This window comes from Diorhabda sublineata, chromosome X (assembly GCF_026230105.1).
Source record: "Diorhabda sublineata isolate icDioSubl1.1 chromosome X, icDioSubl1.1, whole genome shotgun sequence".
Lineage (NCBI taxonomy): Eukaryota > Metazoa > Arthropoda > Insecta > Coleoptera > Chrysomelidae > Diorhabda > Diorhabda sublineata.
The window spans coordinates 7333052-7351345 of NC_079485.1; the positions used below are offsets into that span (position 1 = coordinate 7333052).

At 31.4% G+C, this 18294-nt stretch overlaps 2 protein-coding genes across 2 annotated transcripts; one reads left to right on the top strand and one right to left on the bottom strand.

The window, feature by feature from the left end:
- The first annotated feature begins 3217 nt into the window (after positions 1 to 3217).
- On the top strand, positions 3218 to 14229 carry LOC130451315 (arylsulfatase B-like). Its single transcript, XM_056790262.1, has 8 exons — positions 3218 to 3378; positions 3682 to 3841; positions 7421 to 7647; positions 7713 to 7971; positions 9661 to 9818; positions 10129 to 10264; positions 11871 to 12143; positions 12264 to 14229. The coding sequence occupies exons 1-8, from the start codon at positions 3274 to 3276 to the stop codon at positions 12806 to 12808; spliced, it is 1863 nt and encodes a 620-aa protein (XP_056646240.1). The 5' UTR covers positions 3218 to 3273; the 3' UTR covers positions 12809 to 14229.
- Positions 14230 to 14948: 719 nt separating this feature from the next.
- LOC130451316 (V-type proton ATPase subunit D) lies at positions 14949 to 17329 on the bottom strand. The gene is made up of 5 exons (XM_056790263.1): positions 17179 to 17329; positions 16960 to 17077; positions 16598 to 16745; positions 16140 to 16355; positions 14949 to 15574 (listed from the first exon to the last, which is right to left on the bottom strand). The coding sequence occupies exons 1-5, from the start codon at positions 17217 to 17219 to the stop codon at positions 15354 to 15356; spliced, it is 744 nt and encodes a 247-aa protein (XP_056646241.1). The 5' UTR covers positions 17220 to 17329; the 3' UTR covers positions 14949 to 15353.
- Positions 17330 to 18294: the final 965 nt, after the last annotated feature.

Below are 18294 nucleotides of genomic sequence, written 5' to 3' on the forward strand. Positions count from 1 at the left end.
AAGTTGGAATTTCTGTTGTGGAGAAAAATTTAAACGTTTAACTGTGTTATTTCCTAGATCTTTTTTCGGACTAAAAACAAAACTACAACTTCAAAAAGGTGAGAAACCGTTCTAATTTACTAAATTAATGTCATAGTGATATAAGGATTTTTTATTAAACAAAAACAAAAAATTTTTTATAAAACATAAGAAACAAAATTTAATATAGTAAATATATTTTACGATTATTATATATTTTTTAATCCAATTGCTCTTTACTAAAAATCAATGTTATTCGAGTACATTTATGCAATTATTATTCAAAACCTTTTATCATTTTTTGGATAGTTTCATATTTTCATAGATATAAAGATTCGATGGTTCAGTGATTCAGATTATTTTTGACGTAGATTTTTTATAGAAGAAGTTTTGCAAACACCGAGACAAATGATGGTCATGCAATATCCGGGTTATACTATGGTTGCTTAAAATTTTCTAACCAAGTTCTGTCAATTATTGGCGAATCAAAGATGTGTGTGTGTGTGTGCTTGTGTGTTAGCGTTATCGTTGTGGTTGGGACACGACGCCCAACTCTGAATGCGTCTTCTCAATTTCTTACTGTAACTAACCATTCTAACGGTGAATTTCCTTTGTAACTTCAAATTCCGCCTGTGGAGATTGCATCATGTTCCAGGTTGGCTTAATCGGACTAGTAGTGTTCGATATACTGTTAACAACCAAGGACTCTTCCACAAAGAACAGGACAATCTACCTAATCAAATCTTTCAGACGTCTTCTGACATCACGACATTACCTTGCTTTATAGTAAAATGTATACAAACAATATAATGTGGCTTTTTCCATACAAACTCATTTTGTTAGGTGAATAACATGTGATTAGCTTCTCAAGTTAGAAAAAAGTTATAAGCACATCATGAAAACCTATTCTTTGTGGAATTCAGCAACATTTACTGTAAAAATCGAGAAATAGTTCATATCAAATCAACCCCTTCTGCCAATCCAAAGCCCTGGAAAACGTTTGTTCAAAAACTGTCTTAAGCGTATTTCATAATTGTTGTTGTTATTTAATAAGTCACCAAATTCTTCACAAAATTAAAATGGTCGATCATGATCATCTTCGATGAACACTAGATGCTGATACACCAAAGATAATTGTCCTATAAAATCTTCATTTGTAAATGTCCCAATGCCGCCACACAGTTTCACTACGACTGAATGTTTTACTTCGCTTTTTTAACTGAACTGTGACTTGAAACTCAACTATCAATTGCTTATTGTTTTGGTAGCTTACTTGTTTCTGGGTGGTTGATATTAAATCTTCTTGTCGTAGCCTTAGCACAGGAATTCCTAGTCTGGCCTCACTACAATATACCATTTTCGTGAGCGTAGATAATAATGTGTCTGATTAATCAGTCGTTGACAATTCTCAACTAAGTTGGAATTTCTGGAACCGTTGCCGTTGGTGATATTCATAATGATTATACTGTTTACACTACCCCTACACCATCACTCACAAGTACAATGTCTAACGCGCGCTCCGATAACCAAGTTGTCGCCTTCAGAGAATGAAGGTATACTAACTAGTCTTTAGGAAAGGTAAACTTGCAACTTGAAATTGGTACTTGATAAGATAATCATAATTTTTTTTATATTTAATTTCAAACATAGCAAAATGCGATATTTCTGAAAAAAAGTAGTTTCTTTCTATTGACGAATGATAATGGTTAAGGGGTAGATTGTATTATTGAATGGAGGTCAGTGGATGTCATTTTGAACAATTAATTCATTAAGAGTCAGCGGAGGTCATTTCGAATTAATTTGGTGAAATTTTAAGCTTTTTGTATTATTTCTTATACAGTTGTTCCAAAAACTTGAAAAACTGTGTAAAGAAATAATTTGTCGGTCGACCACTCTTGAATTTCTGAGCGATCATGTTTTCGTTGAAACGGCATATATGTTATTTAATTTTTAGGTTTCCATGTGCAACTTGCTACAATATTTGAAATGCTAACATTATTTTTCTTGTTCACACCCCATATGTCAATTTCCCGGATTAAAGCCATAATCAAACCAAATCTTCTTCATATATAAGACCCTTTACTATGCCCATGACTTTTTTATAAATCAAAGCAGTAATTATTTCTCATCATGTCACATTGTAACCTATTATGTATAGACGCTAGACAAACGAGGGAAATTGCGCAAAAGTGCTCTCTTGCATCAGTCACGGATTCGGTATATCAACAACCGCTAAAGCTCACGCAGGCATTGAATTAGTTGAGCGCCCACCATATTCTCCAGATTTACCTCCCAGCGATTACCAGCTGTCTTACAGACTTGAAGAAAAGTTTGTAAAGGGATAACAAAGCCATATGTGCGGTAAATCAGTGGTTTGTGGAGGTTGAACAGTTTTTTCTTAAAACACATTAGAAATGTTAGAGCGTCAGTTGGGAAAATATGTTAACTTTAATGAAATGACTATATTGACTATATTGAAAAATAAGATTATCCAATTTTTTATTTTAAGTGGGTCAGTGGAGGACTAAAATGCTTCAAGAATCGATCATCCAAATCAGTTGTAACAAAACTATTGTGAATCCTAAATGAAACAGCTAAAGCTATACTTGATGTTTAAAAGAAGTTATCACATTATGAAAAAATAAATAGGGTACAATTATTTTAGTAATTAGACACGCTATATATCGATTACAATAGGTTATTTGGAATCTGTAAGAGTTGACGTTTTTACAACCTGCACTTAAGCTCGAACACGAGTTTGTCAAAAATTTTTATAGACCAACATCAACTTTTGTTTATACCGTAATATAATGTATTTATTTATTATTTATTGATTAACCGAATATTAAAACTAAGTACTTTTTTTAATACAATAAGAGTTACACCCTGAAAATACCAATTGTATTTAATTCCTTGTAATATACAGTATAGGTGTGTCGAGTAACCTGATAATAATTTCAGTTAAACTACAAATTCTTAGTAAAGTTGTATATAATGGATAAAATTCTCCTTGAAAAATTCCACATTTATATGCTTGAGCAGTTTTTTTTAATTATTGTCCGAGTACTAATCAATTATCAAAAAGTTCCAAAGTATGAATCAATTTCATGCTTGATCGTAGGAATAATATTGTATGACTCCCTCTCAATTATTAACTGTTTCATTGAATAAATCAATTAATTTTATTAATGTATTATATAGTATTGTAACCGATGTCGAGTTAAACGAAAGAAATTTCGAAAAATAATTTCGAGGATGGAGTACATATGGAGTTTCTATATATTTCTTCTGTTTGTGGTTAAAGTTTGTGAGATGACCCAAGAAAAGCCGAATATAATTGTTATCATTGCAGATGACATGGTAAGATATTTTTTCATTCATAAAAAATTGCATCCTATATGTTTGGGATATTGTGAACTTTTTTAAATTTAATTGTTATGTTAGAAAAAAGTAGAAAGTTTTGAAAAGTTACATGAACAGGAGCACTGCATTTTAAATGTTTTTTCAACAAATGAATTCTCAATATACATCGACAAAATTACTTTGTCGGCCAAGTTATCGTCTTCAGATAACGAGGGTATACATGATAATGCAATTATATTAGAATAAAAATGTCTTCTCTGTTATATTGTTTCGTATCTTATATCAACATTCAAATTCAAGGGCTTCAATGATGTAGGGTTCCACGGAAGCGATGAAATACCAACACCAAATGTAGACGCTCTTGCTTACAACGGTGTTATCTTGAATAGTCACTATACTCAAGCACTATGCACCCCTTCTCGAGCTTCGTTTCTTACTGGAAAATATCCAATTCACATAGGTAAGTAAATTTTCTTTAAATAATTGACACAATGAAAAATGTATATAATTATTTGTATGACTGGTGAATTTATGCATACAACAATTTGAAAGTTTTAAAAAAGAAATTAAGGGATTTTTTTTATTTATATTAACAACGTTGAACTGAGGTATTTTATTTCACTCACTGACTGTATGTCGATATTACTTATTTTGAGTACGGGGACAGGTGGATCCGACTTTCTCGAGAAATGAATGCATTCTGTTTTTTGAATATTAAGTTTTCAACCTGTGTTTTTGAGCCAGTTCTCGATATTGTTTATGGCTTGCTGTATGTTTTGTTGCATGGTGCTGAAGTTCTTGCCTCTGGTGTATATAACTGGATCATCCGCATAGAGCCTGGCCTGTACAGGGGAGTGACTATTCAGTACGATGTCGTTTATTGCTATTAAAAACAATGTGGGGTTCCATTTTCCTGTTGGTATGTGTCTGGCTCTTATTCGAAATGCTCTTTCTTTCAAAAAATTGTGTATGAACTGCAACCTGTATCCATTTATGCCCCAGAGTTCTAGTTTCTTTATTATATCTAGTCTCCATACCGTATCATATGCTTTTCTCACATTAAAAAAGGAAGCAATGCTTGTTTGTTTATTGGCATATCCTTCGTTTATATAATTTTCGATATTTACTAGGTTATCTACTGTTGAGCGTTGTTTTCTAAATCCACTAGATGAGTCTTTGCATTAAGTGGTAAGTTCTGAATGAAAATGATAAGTACATCATCTGGTCCTGGGCTTGTATTTTTGAATGTTTGGAGGGCATCGTCGAGTTCTTCCATGGTAATGGGGACATTCATTGGATCATTTTCATTCATCACTATTGCAATGGGTTTGGCTTCTTCTGTAGCTTAAAATATTTGAAATTCTTCGTATAATTTTGGTTGTTTGCGTATTCTTGGTAGGACTTTGCAAATATGTTGGATATCTCTTCTATGTTGGATATTTCTTCTCCCTGTTGTATAATACATTTTATGCCAATGTCTGTATTTCTGCCCATTACTCGTTGGCTTTTCTTCCAGACTTCATTAATTGGGGTTGAACAATTTATAGTCGATACGTAATTCTTCCAAGACTCTCTTCTGCTGTTTTCCATTGTCCATCTCATTTTAGCTCTAAGCTCTTTGAATGCTACAAGGTTTTCTGCTGTTCTATGTCTCTTGTATCTATTGAATGCTTTTTTGGATGCTCTCATTGTACTCTCACACTCTGTATTCCACCATGGTACAGGGGTTTTGCGCCTATGGTTTTTTTTCCCATTGCCACTTCAGCTGCATCAATTATTATTTTTGTGAATACCTTCACTGATTCATTCAAATCATCGAATATTTGGAGAGATAACCTTAGACTGTATTTCGTTCTCAAACAAGTTCCAGTTGGCTTTCTGAGATTCCACTTTGGGAGAGGCTTCGAATTTTCTCTTGTCTTCTCTATATTTATTATTCAAGATCACAAGATGATGGTCTTCTAGGATTTGTTCTAAGATTCTACCCTTTACATTTGTTGCCTGACATGCCCACATCACATTGTGACAATTGAGATTCCCGACAATTATTCTGGGTTTTGTGATTTGTTGAATGAGGTCATTAAGCTCATTGTAATTAATGTCTCGGTTTGGCGGGATATAGATATTGCAAATGTACAATTTCTCCGGCATACTTATCTCTATGACTTTTGCTTCAAGCATGGTATCAATTGTGATTTCTTTCGCGAGTTGTGTACATATGTGGCAACGCCTCCGCTAGCCCTGTTTTGTTCTATTCTGTTTTTGTAAAACGAGGTATTGACGGCATATTACAATGGGTTGATATTCAGTAGTTGGAGTAATTTCAGCATTCCAATTGAGTATGGAATCCATTTAGGTTCCATTGTAAAATAAACATGTCTTCGAGAAAGAGGGAAGGGAAAAGGAAGAATATAGAAATTGGTAAATAGTAAGGTCTAGAATGTATCCTGGGATGAGATATCACTATCTGTATCCAAAAGAGTGGATAATGGAGGATTCTGAATCATTAGTAGTTGTCTCATCACTCGTTTTTTCAATTTGGTGCATTTCGTCTTGATTCTTCTTTCTGTAAAGTACGGGTAGACCTTGGTAATCATATTGATGAGTGCATGTGTGTCAACTGTATATTGTGTCAACTGTATATTGTTTTGATACACTCAGAGGATCGCTGGATCCTTGTACATTTGCCAGAAAGTCTCAATTTTTGGTATGTGAGTACCATCGATTCTCTACTTTCCTCAATAAATTCTTTAGTCGGAAGCATTACTTTCTCTATGGATGATAGGTCTTCTCTCGACTCACTTGCTCGAGGTTCTTTTTGTGTTGGTGTTTTCGTTTTTGCGGAAATCATCAAACTTTAATTGGCAGTCATCTTCATTGTTTGGTGGAGGAGTTTGGATTTCTGCTAAACTTCTTTTGTTTGACTGTTGTGGAATTTCAATTTCGATAGTGGCACTACTGTTCTGTAGGTTGGAATGAGCCTGGTCATTAGGAGCTAAGACTTCTTGACTTGGAATGTTATTATCTTCTCGTGGGCGTAATTCAGTTTGAACCGTTGGGCATTGCGATGCTATGTGGCCCAGTTGTTTGCATCCGTGACAGGAATATGCGTTACTGGTTATTATCATGTGTTACCAGCATCGAATCAGGAATTGTAATTTGATCTGTAGGTGATACATAACCTTATCTACGAAACTAAGGATTTGGGAGTATTGGGGATCTGGTATATTTATCCGAAGGATCAGCTTGAATATTTGGGCTAGCATTCGACATAACTAGTCGCTTGGAAGGAGTTATTAATTTTCGTGCTCCCAGAATTTCATTATTGACAATGATATGCCCATGTTCATTCAGAAACAGATCGACAATTTCTGGACTTGATAGGTACAAGCACACTCTGTTGTTGGATATTTTTCAGCAGAAGATGACATTTTTGGGCCGATAAGTGAACTAATAGCTAGAATAGAATATTAATAGCATTGAATATTATGGCTTTTTTCTGGAAAAGATGTTGTGGCTGGTTGGTTTAATACTGCTGAGTATTGCTTCTTCAACATATTCTGATTGAGATTATGTCTGTGGATGCTGAGATTGGTGAGAGCTTTGGGGGTTCCTTTAGTCAGAAACCCCCTGGTTTGAGGTAGACATTGTTATGGATTAATACAAAATATAGGTAAGTTGTCCTGAATGCGGTCCTGCCTCCATTTGTTTTGGCGATAAGACCGCTCACTTGAACCGGTTTTTATTTTGACCTATCAGTTTTTGCTCGTATCAGATTTAATTGATGAATTTTACAATTGGTAATTGATGTAAACAAATTTTCAACTTACTACTTTTGGGTTTGGATTGTCTCGTCTTTTACCTCTCTAATGGTACAAATTTCAAAAATAACTTTTGCTTCGGTAGTAACTTTTGACTTCAATAATACCGAGCTGGAAGAACAGTGTGAATACGTCCAGAGCCGGACTCGATATAATTACTTATTAATTATTGATTTTAAACAGACAAATAGATTGTTTTACAGTTATCCTTACTTCAGGTATGCAGCATCTAGTAATCTTGGAACCAGAGCCATGGGGAATGCCTTTAAATGAAACAATTATTCCACAACTTTTGAAAAAAAATGGATACTCTACTCATGCTATTGGAAAATGGCATTTGGGCTTCTTCGAAAAAGAGTATACCCCTACATTCAGAGGTTTTGATACTCACTATGGATATTATCAAGGACTTCATGATTATTATACCCACATGACATATGGAACTGTAAGTATATACTTATTCATTATCATAACAACTAATTCCAGTTATTTCTAACCACATTCTTTTAGTACTCTCATAAAATGGTTGGTTATGATATGAGAAGAAATTTGGAAGTGGATTACAATACCAAAGGCAAATATAGTACAACTTTATTCACACAGGAAGCAGTAAGGTTAATACACGAACATGATACCACAAACCCCATGTTTATGTACATGGCTCACTTGGCTCCTCACTCAGGAAACGCTGATAATCCGTTACAAGCACCTGATGAAGAAATTGCTCAATTTGCACACATCAAAGATCCAGAAAGACGTATTTACGCAGGTGATAAAATAATTTTTTTTCCGGTAATTTACACCAGTCAGTTTTTATGGATGAAAGGTTTAAATTTATAATAACGCAAAATGTTTTCGAATTTTTTTAATACAAAGTAGAATTGTTACCACAATATTTCAAGAAGTTCATAACATCTTTTCCGACACATAGTTAGGTATGTCTCCTTTTAAATGTTTTTCACAGAAAATTGCGTAGCCCGGGAATAAAGTCATATAGTCGGAAAAACTGTTTTGTCTTCCGAGAAACGGTCAAAATTTAGTTTGAATATGTAGACTTCAAAACGTATAAATATTTCCAATAGAAACATTTGTTTAAATTGGAAAAAACTGCATAATATATCAGAATAATAAAATAATCATGAAAGTCGAAATGATTATTTTTAATCATATTAATTGGGTTAAGATAACCACCACAATATTTATTGACATAAATAATACAAAAACATTATTGTTATATTACCATGACAAAGGATTGGCGAGAATAGGTCAATGAACCATAACAAAATCTTTTACAACTATGTCAAACAATAATTCATTCATTTTTTTAATAATCGACTACTTGATAATTTTTAAAAGTTTTACTGAATTGGAGGTAGCATCTTCAGAGACCGAAGGTAAACGTCGATAGACTTTTTGTCCTGTCATTGATATTTTTGAGAATAATGGAGAATAATAGAGAACGCCATCCGTATTCAAGATAGAGGGCGTTTAAAAAAAATATATATACACATTTTTTACGATTTTGCCGCAACTACTGGCTACATTGTATTGAAATTTTATACGAATATATTTGGAAAGCTGATACATCCAATGAATTTGTTTTAATGTCCAACGCTCATAGAGGGTGCTTATTACACGCTTCGTGCCAAATAGTAGTGAACACAACTTTTTCAATATTAGATTTATTATACATATAAATTTCAATACAATGTTGCCAGATGTTGCGGAAAAATCTTTTTTTCTTCAACACCCTTTATCTTGAATACGGATGGCGTTACGAAAATTTTTTAATGAGCAAAACCGAAATATTTTTCAGTTTTCTATCTATCCTTAAGACAGGATAACCTTTTTTGGAAACACCCTGTATGCTGCTTTGCTGACACGTTTTAATAACGAAAAACAACCGCATTTGTTAAAGTAACGTATTTTGCTCCAGTAAATGTTGCAGAATTAGGTTATGATTTATATTTATATTACCTAATCCACCATATCCACCAAACTAAAAAAATAGCTTTGTTGCAAGCCATTTCAGACAATAGGTAATGGCAGAAACAAACGTGTATTTTGCATAGTATTTAGAGTTAAAAAATAATATATTATTTCTTACTGTAAAGTAACTTCTTGATTGAACAATCACGCTCCCGTCAAACCGCCATTGTATTTATTCTTATCAAACAAGGAACATCAATACGGAACAATAATCAATTGTGGAAAATTAAAAATTCACACACTGAAAAAAATATCTTCGGCATCGGTTGGAGGTTACATTTGTCAATTGATTCTATTGAAATGCCAAACAAGTGAAATTGATAGTTTTACTTGGATTTACTTCATGAACATTTCAATTATATACTACTCGTCTTATCATATTTTTGTAATATTCTGTAATTGAGTGCATTAGAATACATTTTGTAATTTTTCTAGACATTAAATATTTTAATTGGTAAATTTATTTAAGCAATGGTATCAATGTTAGACAAAAGCGTTGGCGCTATAGTAGGAGCTCTTCGTGACAAACAAATGCTACAAAATTCCGTAATCCTTTTCATATCTGATAATGGTGCTCAACCAATGGGTATTCATGCAAACCACGGATCTAATTATCCATTTAGAGGGGTAAGCTCAATTTGTTTACCATGTTAGTTATTAAATTAATTATTATATGAGACAATGAGAATGGTATAAACAAAAGCTCGATACCAGGACAAATTTTGCAGTAGTTGTAATATCTCTAAACGACATTCCGCCAATTGTTTTATTCTAAGTATGTAGTTGAAATGGAATTATGAACTTTAGCAACACGCTCTAATCGAACATAAATTCTAAATCTTTTCTAGTTGTTGAGAACCAAAAGATTTATGTGATTTATATATATTTAATGGTACAATTTTCGAATTACTGAAACCCAAAGTTGACAATTTTGTAGACCAAGAACTCAATATGGGAAGGTGGTCATAGAAACATAGCTGCCATATGGAGCCCGCTTATTAAAAAACCTCAACGAGTTTCTAATCAACTAATGCATATTTCAGATTGGCTCCCAACATTTTGTTCAATTGCAGGTAAATTGAATTGTGAATAATATTGTAGTAATCTATTTATGTAATCTATTTATATTTGATTTCAAACGATAGTTTCGGAGATATATCGGAGAATTTATGGTTTTTGGATTTTTTATTGGACAAAAAAATGTTGAAATTTTGATATAAAATTGATCATGTTTTTCATAAATGCGCCAAAAAAATTAAAAAAATATATATATTGAAAATATTAATTTTCCGATATTTTATGACCAAAAATAGGATGGACTCCACTACCAAATAATAATCGAGATTAGTGTTTATATGGGTACACCGAATGGGCTTTTACAAACTAGAAATAAAGTATATTTTAACAATTTTCCATAAAACGGAAAAATATTATGATCGTCTGAATACTACAAACATTCTGTATAATGACATATGTCTACAATAATAAAATACTTTATGAGCAGTGGCGTATCTAAGTATGGATAATTTGGGCTCTCGTCTACGGCCTAGTGCTTGAAGGAGCCATCAGACTTAGAATCCCAGTTTATTTTTAATTAAATAAAATTCTAAATAATATTGGTCATGGTAAAATAATGGTATTGGTAAAATAGCAAAATATAAATATCGTTTTGTATTTACCTAAAATAGATAACAAAACATAACTTCCATTTTACACGGTGGCCTTTCGGTTATTCAAACTTGGCGCGGTGACTGAATACGTGAGTCGTTTATAAAAAAGTTTGTCTATGAATTATTCGTTCTCTGATGCTTGTTCGAATCTTGCTCACATTTATCATAGTTTCATTGTAAATGCTATAGTTTACTTCTATTTAATTTTACTACTTTCATTAAATTGGTACTACGTATACCAATTTCATATTAAATGTACAGATCATACAAAAGTCATTGAAAGTAGTGTGTATTGAATATTTCTGTACTAATTTATGGCTAAACATATATAATTTATAAATGTCAAAAACAATCTATTAGAGCACTTAAATGATTTGTGGGTAGTACTTCCAGATGGAGAAAGTAAAAACATAAAACCTTATGAGTTTTACGAAGAGTTCCAATTTTTAGTGCTTAATCTAAATACATAATTAGTAATAAACTGGGAGAAGTCTATCCTAATATTCATATTACTATTAGACTTACGCTTCCACAGGTACATATTAAAAACTACTTACGAAACAATACGAATCAGAATCAACTGTCCGGTTGAGCAATACTCGCAATCGAAATAGATTTAGCTGCAATGCTTTGTAACAAATCCTAATTAAACAACTTGAGCAAAGCAAAAAGCCTAAGAATATTACTTTTTGTAGAAAATTGAATCACATTATAAAATAAAATCTAAATGATTTAGATATTTTTGTTATTCTCTCACTGCGCATTCATATTTTTTGAGACTAAAGATGTAATATTAGAGCATGATAGATATACTGGGTACAAAGAAAAGAGTACTCGCTGATGAGACTTCGACCACGTTTATATTTGTACACGCTATGCCACTGTTCTTAAAATATTATGTTATGACCGTTTGCCAGAATATTTCATTGCAAATAAAGGAATAAACCTACTTATTTATTATTGTTCAACCTAAATTATACTCAGTAAGAAGACACTTTTTTTCTTTTAGGGTTAAATATGACTACCCTTCCCAAAAATTTAGATGGTATGGATATGTGGGATTCTATTTCAATGGGTACAGAAAGTCCAAGAACTGAATTTGTTTACAACATTGACGACATATTTAAATATGGAGGGGTTAGGCAAGGAGATTGGAAATATATATACGGCTCTGCTACTCAAGGACAAATGGATATATGGTATGGAAACAACGGGACATCCGTGGACTATTTCTACGATATAGAACAGATTTTGACATCTAAAACCGCAACAGCACTTACAGGTATCTAAATCCTTAGTAACATTTCAAATATAAAGTATAATGATTAATTGCACCTCAATTGTAAGACTTAATTTATAATTGATAAGCTGGATATAACTTTGAATAATATTTATTTTCTAGGGCTAATAACCTATGAACAAATACAAGATAAATATTCGAAAAATCCTACCAGAAACTTGAAACCAGTAGACAAAACTCTGATAAAAAAATTGAGAAAGGATGCTACGATCAAATGTGCACCGCCAGATCCTGACCAACTTGAAGAAACGAAATGTAATCCTCTTCAATCTCCATGTTTATTCAACATCAGGGATGACCCTTGTGAAAGGATTAACTTAGCTTCAACCAGGCCTAATGTGCTTAGAAATTTAGAATACCTTAATCTAGAATACAGAAAAACTGCTTTGCCTCCTGGGAACAAACCAGCAGATCCAAATGCTGATCCATTATTATGGAACAACACTTGGGTGAGCTGGAGAAGCTGTGACAGTATTCTCAAAATAAAATTAATGGAAGTGTCTTCGTTATCCTCAATGGGTATTATACTGATTGTTGGGGCTTGTTTATTGATAATTGTTATGATAGCTATTTTAGCGAAAGTAAATAAAAGTAAACGGAAAACTGAATGTATACCGAGGGATCTATTAGTTCAGGAAAATGTGTAACATATTAGGGTCATTTCAAGTTCAATCCAACTTCTCTGAATTTGACGAAACTTACTCGATAGCTCTTTAAAAACCACAGAAACTTTTAATCTACGAGAATTTTAAAATAATCACATATAATTCTATAATATACCTATTGTACTAAAAACGAGCGTGAGGCAGCAATGCCTATGTAAACATATTATCTTTCATAAGATTATCTAAGGATCATGTTAGTAAAAAGTTTTTATCTATTCTATAAATTGAAACGTTTATATGAAAACTGATTATCAGAATATATTCAGAGTCTTAGTCTTTTTTAGTTTTTAACTAGAAACTTCATTTTGATTTATCGACATCCATTGGATGGAATTGCCAGAGAGGTGACTTTAAATTAGTACAAAAAGAAAGTGTGAATGTTAAAATTTTAAGCAATCGCTTAAAATTACGGGAACATCTAGTTCGTGCAACAAACTCAACAAATTTTTTGGAAACATTCAATCCCTCTATTCTTTCTTTATTATAGATCTTTTCATTATGCTTTCCTAAAGACTTCGCCTCAAATTCTGAGCAGGCATAACAAACTTCATGTTGAAGCTATAACATAATTTGGAAGCTTGCATTTAATGCTGATAATTTCAATTATTTCAATTTAATAATAATTTTCAACACAACACTTAATTAGATCTATTATTTTGTTTATTTTTTATTTTTAAATCTAATTTTGACTCATTAAAAGCTCTGACTGTTCGAGGACATCAGAAATATTATAAAATCGTAACAATTATATCATCTAAACTAATGGTACACAATACTTTGATTAACATGTGAAATGTAGTCAATAATAATGTGATTAATATGAGAAATTCAGGAAACTCTGTCTCAATAAATTATATTAGGAGCCATTAGAAAGGCGTATTTGTAATTGAGAGAACGTCATGTTAAAATTATGAGCTCATTTCACATCCATCGACTAGAATTAGCAAAAGTGCGAAATTCTGAATTGATTCTAAAACGTAGCATACAAGACGATCCGAGTAAAAATTTGAGAATTTTGGCAATGTCGTTGAGTCTCCCCAGCAAATCACAATGCTTTAAGGTTATAATTTTTTCTATTGGGCTTCTTGCAGAATATACTATTTACTGAGTACAAAATCGGAAAGGCTCGACATTCTTGGATTTCGTACTATATACTTACAATGACTTTGTAAAACACGACACTTAGGTATTCAACTTCTGTTAAATAATTATATATTTTATGTTCATACAAAAAGTACATTTAAAATATGTAAGTATTCATGTGTTTTTACTGTTTTGAAAAAACATCACTGAATACATAAAACCTATTTATTCATAGTTGAGATATTTTTCAGAATGAAAAATTTTCTTAAAACTGACTGTACATAATTAAGTGGATAATCATTAAATGTTTATTACTGTTATTTTGAAGTTTTTATTCTTAACACATATGCAGCAGTAGCAAACACCTATTTAGAATTATCCATATTTTTATTTATTGAAGTATTGGTAAGCATTTGGTATAGCCATTCAACAAATTAATTTCACCAATACCCTAATAGAGACGCAATCCTCTTTTGATACAGAAGTTAAAGTTACAATTCTCGATAACAGGAAAATAGTCTATTTCCATGCCTCAAAAAGCAGCTAAGTTCATTTTCAGTAAATATCTTTCATCCTAAAATAAAAAAATAAACGTGTACCAAATATATAATTGTGGCAACTTTCTTCCCAAATATCATTCTCAAAAAAACTTCACAATACTTTAACTATACCACAACTATAATTTTTATTGAGAAAAGTGGAAACACGAAAGAAACAGGAAGGCACAGATATCAATTGAAAATAATGAATATGGAAGTGAATTTGGAAAAGCCAAAGTAAAAGTACAAACATGTGAAAATGTGAGGTTAAGAAATATATCTATATATGATTAAATGCAAATATTCAGTTGCTCTCTCTTTTTAGTATTTTTTGATTGTATTTTAATGTAATTTGACATCCTCTACTATGTTGATTCAATTTTTCTCCTCATTTAAGAACTCATTTTAACACATATTTATCTTCACCAGAATATTTTCCATAATGATACAAGAACCAAATAAACTATTAAATATTTATCTTTATAACTGGAAATCAAAATCCATCGATAACTCCAACAAAATTTATTACTATAGATTAAATTTGCTAAATGCAGCATGTTATGAATATATCTACAAACTTGAATTATTAAGACAATTATTTAAAACTCAATAATACTATGATGGAATATACATTTTCTGTTAAAAATAAGATTATTTTTCACAAGTAACTCCATAAAAAAGTAGTTTGATCAAAATCATAAAGTTTAATGTCAACAGGTTACAGGTTAAATGCGAAAAATAACTATTACAGACTGCATCTAAAAGATGTAAATAAAATATTTACTCATATATATATATATATATATATATATATATATATATATATATATATATATATATATATATATATATATATATATATATATATATATATATTATTAAAGTTGTATTAAAGCTAAAGGAGTTTAAAAAAGTAGATCCTCGTCCCCTTCATCCAACAAGTTGCCAGGTTGCGATTCTTTGAGTAATCCAGCTTCCAGAAGTGCTTGTTTCTGTTTCTCTACTTTAGCTTTATGAATTTTCTTTTTATCTTGAATTTTCTTCAGCCTGTAAAACTCTTCTCTTTCCAATTCGTCAAGTTCGGAAATTATATAGGCCAAAGTGCGTTCAATTCTTGGAATGATAACTGGAATAGAAACACACAAAATTATTATAAAATTAGGGGGAATCACTTGACATAAAACATTAATCACTAATCAAAAGAAGGAACTAGAGAAAATAATAAACTACAAAATTATAACAAATAAAGCTGAAATTTTCTTTAGGTCTAACAAATATATTAAATAAAGATGGAATATTTCCAAATACAATACAAAATAACTAAAGTAACTTCAGTATACTATTAGATATTATCAACATAAAACAAGGTACTAGCCAGATATGCTCAAAATTATCAGGACCTCCCCATCCTAAATCGAATAATTAGAGGCCAATTTGCCTTTTACATAATTAAGCTAAATTGTTAACTAAAATAAACAATTTTACTATGGAATGAAATAATTCTGTTGAACCTCAATATTGTTGAGTATATTTGAATAGTCCTTTTAGATAAACTATGATATGTAGCAGCTAAACAGTTTGGAATAAAAATTCGTCTTGTTTTGTTATATAGATACTAAATTAAGTTAAATATATTTAAATGATTATGTCACAGTATGCAATAAATTAGTATTTTAAGTGTTAATACACACCATGCTCAATAGCATTTACTCTTCTATTGGTGATTTTAATTACTTCATCCAAAGTTACAAAAGAAGTTTGCAAAGAAGCTAATTCAACCAAAAGTTTCACAGCACTTTGATAGTTCTTTTTTAATTTGGTCAGCTGTTGACCACCTCTAGCCAAACCAGCAAGTTCATAAGTATCAGTACCATCTTGATAACATTCAAATACTGGTAAAGTAACACCTGAAACAGATTGTTAATGTATATAGTGAAAAATTTCGTAATTATATATTTACATTAATTCATTATCATGCTTATGCAATGCTAGTCAGTTGACCTTTTACAATTTATAACAGTAATCAAAATAGAAACTTTCCTCTAGTACTGTACCTAAGCAAAATATGAATTTTGAAATGTTGTAACAACAAGTATTTCAAAAATTATTACATTCAATATATTGAACATATAAATTAAAATGTTCTTACCTGCTACATTGTCTTTTTTAGTTCTTATTTTGATCTGAGCCTTGGTAACATTCTGAAGGACAACTTGATTGAAATCACCTGTTGCAAACTTTGCCTCGGCCAGGGAAAACGCTGCTTCTTTCATAACTTCTCCCATAAGAGTTTTGGTCTGTTCATTAGAAAAAAAAATTAGTAAACAAATTTTTCCTTTGCAATAAACTGATAGAAAGTTCAACTTGTTCTTAATTATTTTATTCATTTTGGGAAAAATGAGTTTGTGAACTTGATTCAGAAATTACTTGTAGTACCTTCATTAGATTCAAATTGTTTTGAAAGACATTTATAATTGTCAAAACTCAAGATATCTGCAATATTAAACTTACCTCAATGATTTTATTCAAAATCATTCTAAATCGCATCTGCAAAGCATCTGCTTTTTTCTTTAATAAACTGTGGCCTTTCTGGGCACCCTTTAGACGCCCCTTCATTAACATTTGAGCTCTGTAAATTAGAGAAAAAAATGGTCACTCCCAAAAGGCAAAAATAGTTCAATACATTTTGTTTTTTAATGAAAAATGGAATGCGTATATATATATACTTACCCTCTTGAAGGGAAGATTAATAACCTATCCTTTGAAGCCATGTTTTAGAAGTAAATTACAAAATATATGCTCCAGATGTAATAATATATGAATGGACCAAAAAGTCAGCTGACACTAACAGCACCTGATATTGACATAATACAACTGTCATGGTGACATATGATAGATCTCTAATGTTCATCACAAAACATACCCAATTAGGGTATATTCTGTGATGACCACTGTAAAATTGCATTGCAATGGTAATGTCCGCAATAGGTGGAGCCCACATCTTTGGTAGTCTAGGCTTACATTACGGCGACTTGGTGAAAAAGTCTAATTAAAAAAAATATTTCAACTGAAGTCTGCTGAAATTTACTCAAAAATGTCACATTAGAAAATCCACCAATGTAAATTCAATAATCTAACGATTGTTGAAAGAATTATTAGTATAGTGGCTAAGTACTCTAAAAGTGGAGGGAAAAAAAGAAGAAGAAAGAGCCCCTTTAGAGGTTTACTATAAATGAAATATATATAGTGTTTATTGACTAGTTTTTAGTCTTTATGATGATAAATGGATTTATTGTACTGTTGTTCTCTCAGATAGATATGTATATTTCAAAATATCAAATTCAATTGAAGTAATTTCTATTCTACTGTCAATAAATACATTATTTAGAGACACCTGGTTGGAGTATAGTCGATAGCAAAGATTATATACTAGATAGCTCTGTTAGTTAGTCATCTAATAATGTGCTGTTATTTTCCTAAAGCGTATATTAAAATGTCAGTGGTCGCGCACGGACTCTTAGTCTTTTTTAATGTATTTAAATATTTTTATTAGGTCTTTTGATTCTTTGAACTGTCTTACAATATAAAAAATACGATGGTTTTTTATGCAGACTGGGAGTCCGCCGCGATCATTGGTGTTCTAAATTTTAGCGCGACTACTGAAAGGTTGAGATCATGGCGGATTTCCAGACTATTTTATATGCATGCGTAGATAATCAATGATAGTGATGATTCAATAATTTCATTTCATCAACCTCGGCTTGGAAACAGAGGTGCAAAGAAATCATTTGCTAATAGATTTACAAGAATCTACCAAAAATAACAGATAGATTCACTAGTACAAAA

Bases quoted from the DNA above. Each gene is read 5' to 3' on its own strand.
- LOC130451315 (XM_056790262.1), top strand. From the start codon at position 3,274: ATGGAGTACATATGGAGTTTCTATATATTTCTTCTGTTTGTGGTTAAA. The intron at 3,379-3,681 runs GTAAGATATTTT...TTCAAATTCAAG, and splicing joins TTATCATTGCAGATGACATG to GGCTTCAATGATGTAGGGTT. The intron at 10,265-11,870 runs GTAAATTGAATT...TTTTTCTTTTAG, and splicing joins AACATTTTGTTCAATTGCAG to GGTTAAATATGACTACCCTT.
- LOC130451316 (XM_056790263.1), bottom strand. From the start codon at position 17,219: ATGGCTTCAAAGGATAGGTTATTAATCTTCCCTTCAAGAGG. The intron at 16,356-16,597 runs GTAAGAACATTT...AATCTGTTTCAG, and splicing joins TAAAAAAGACAATGTAGCAG to GTGTTACTTTACCAGTATTT. The intron at 15,575-16,139 runs GTGTGTATTAAC...TTTCTATTCCAG, and splicing joins AGTAAATGCTATTGAGCATG to TTATCATTCCAAGAATTGAA.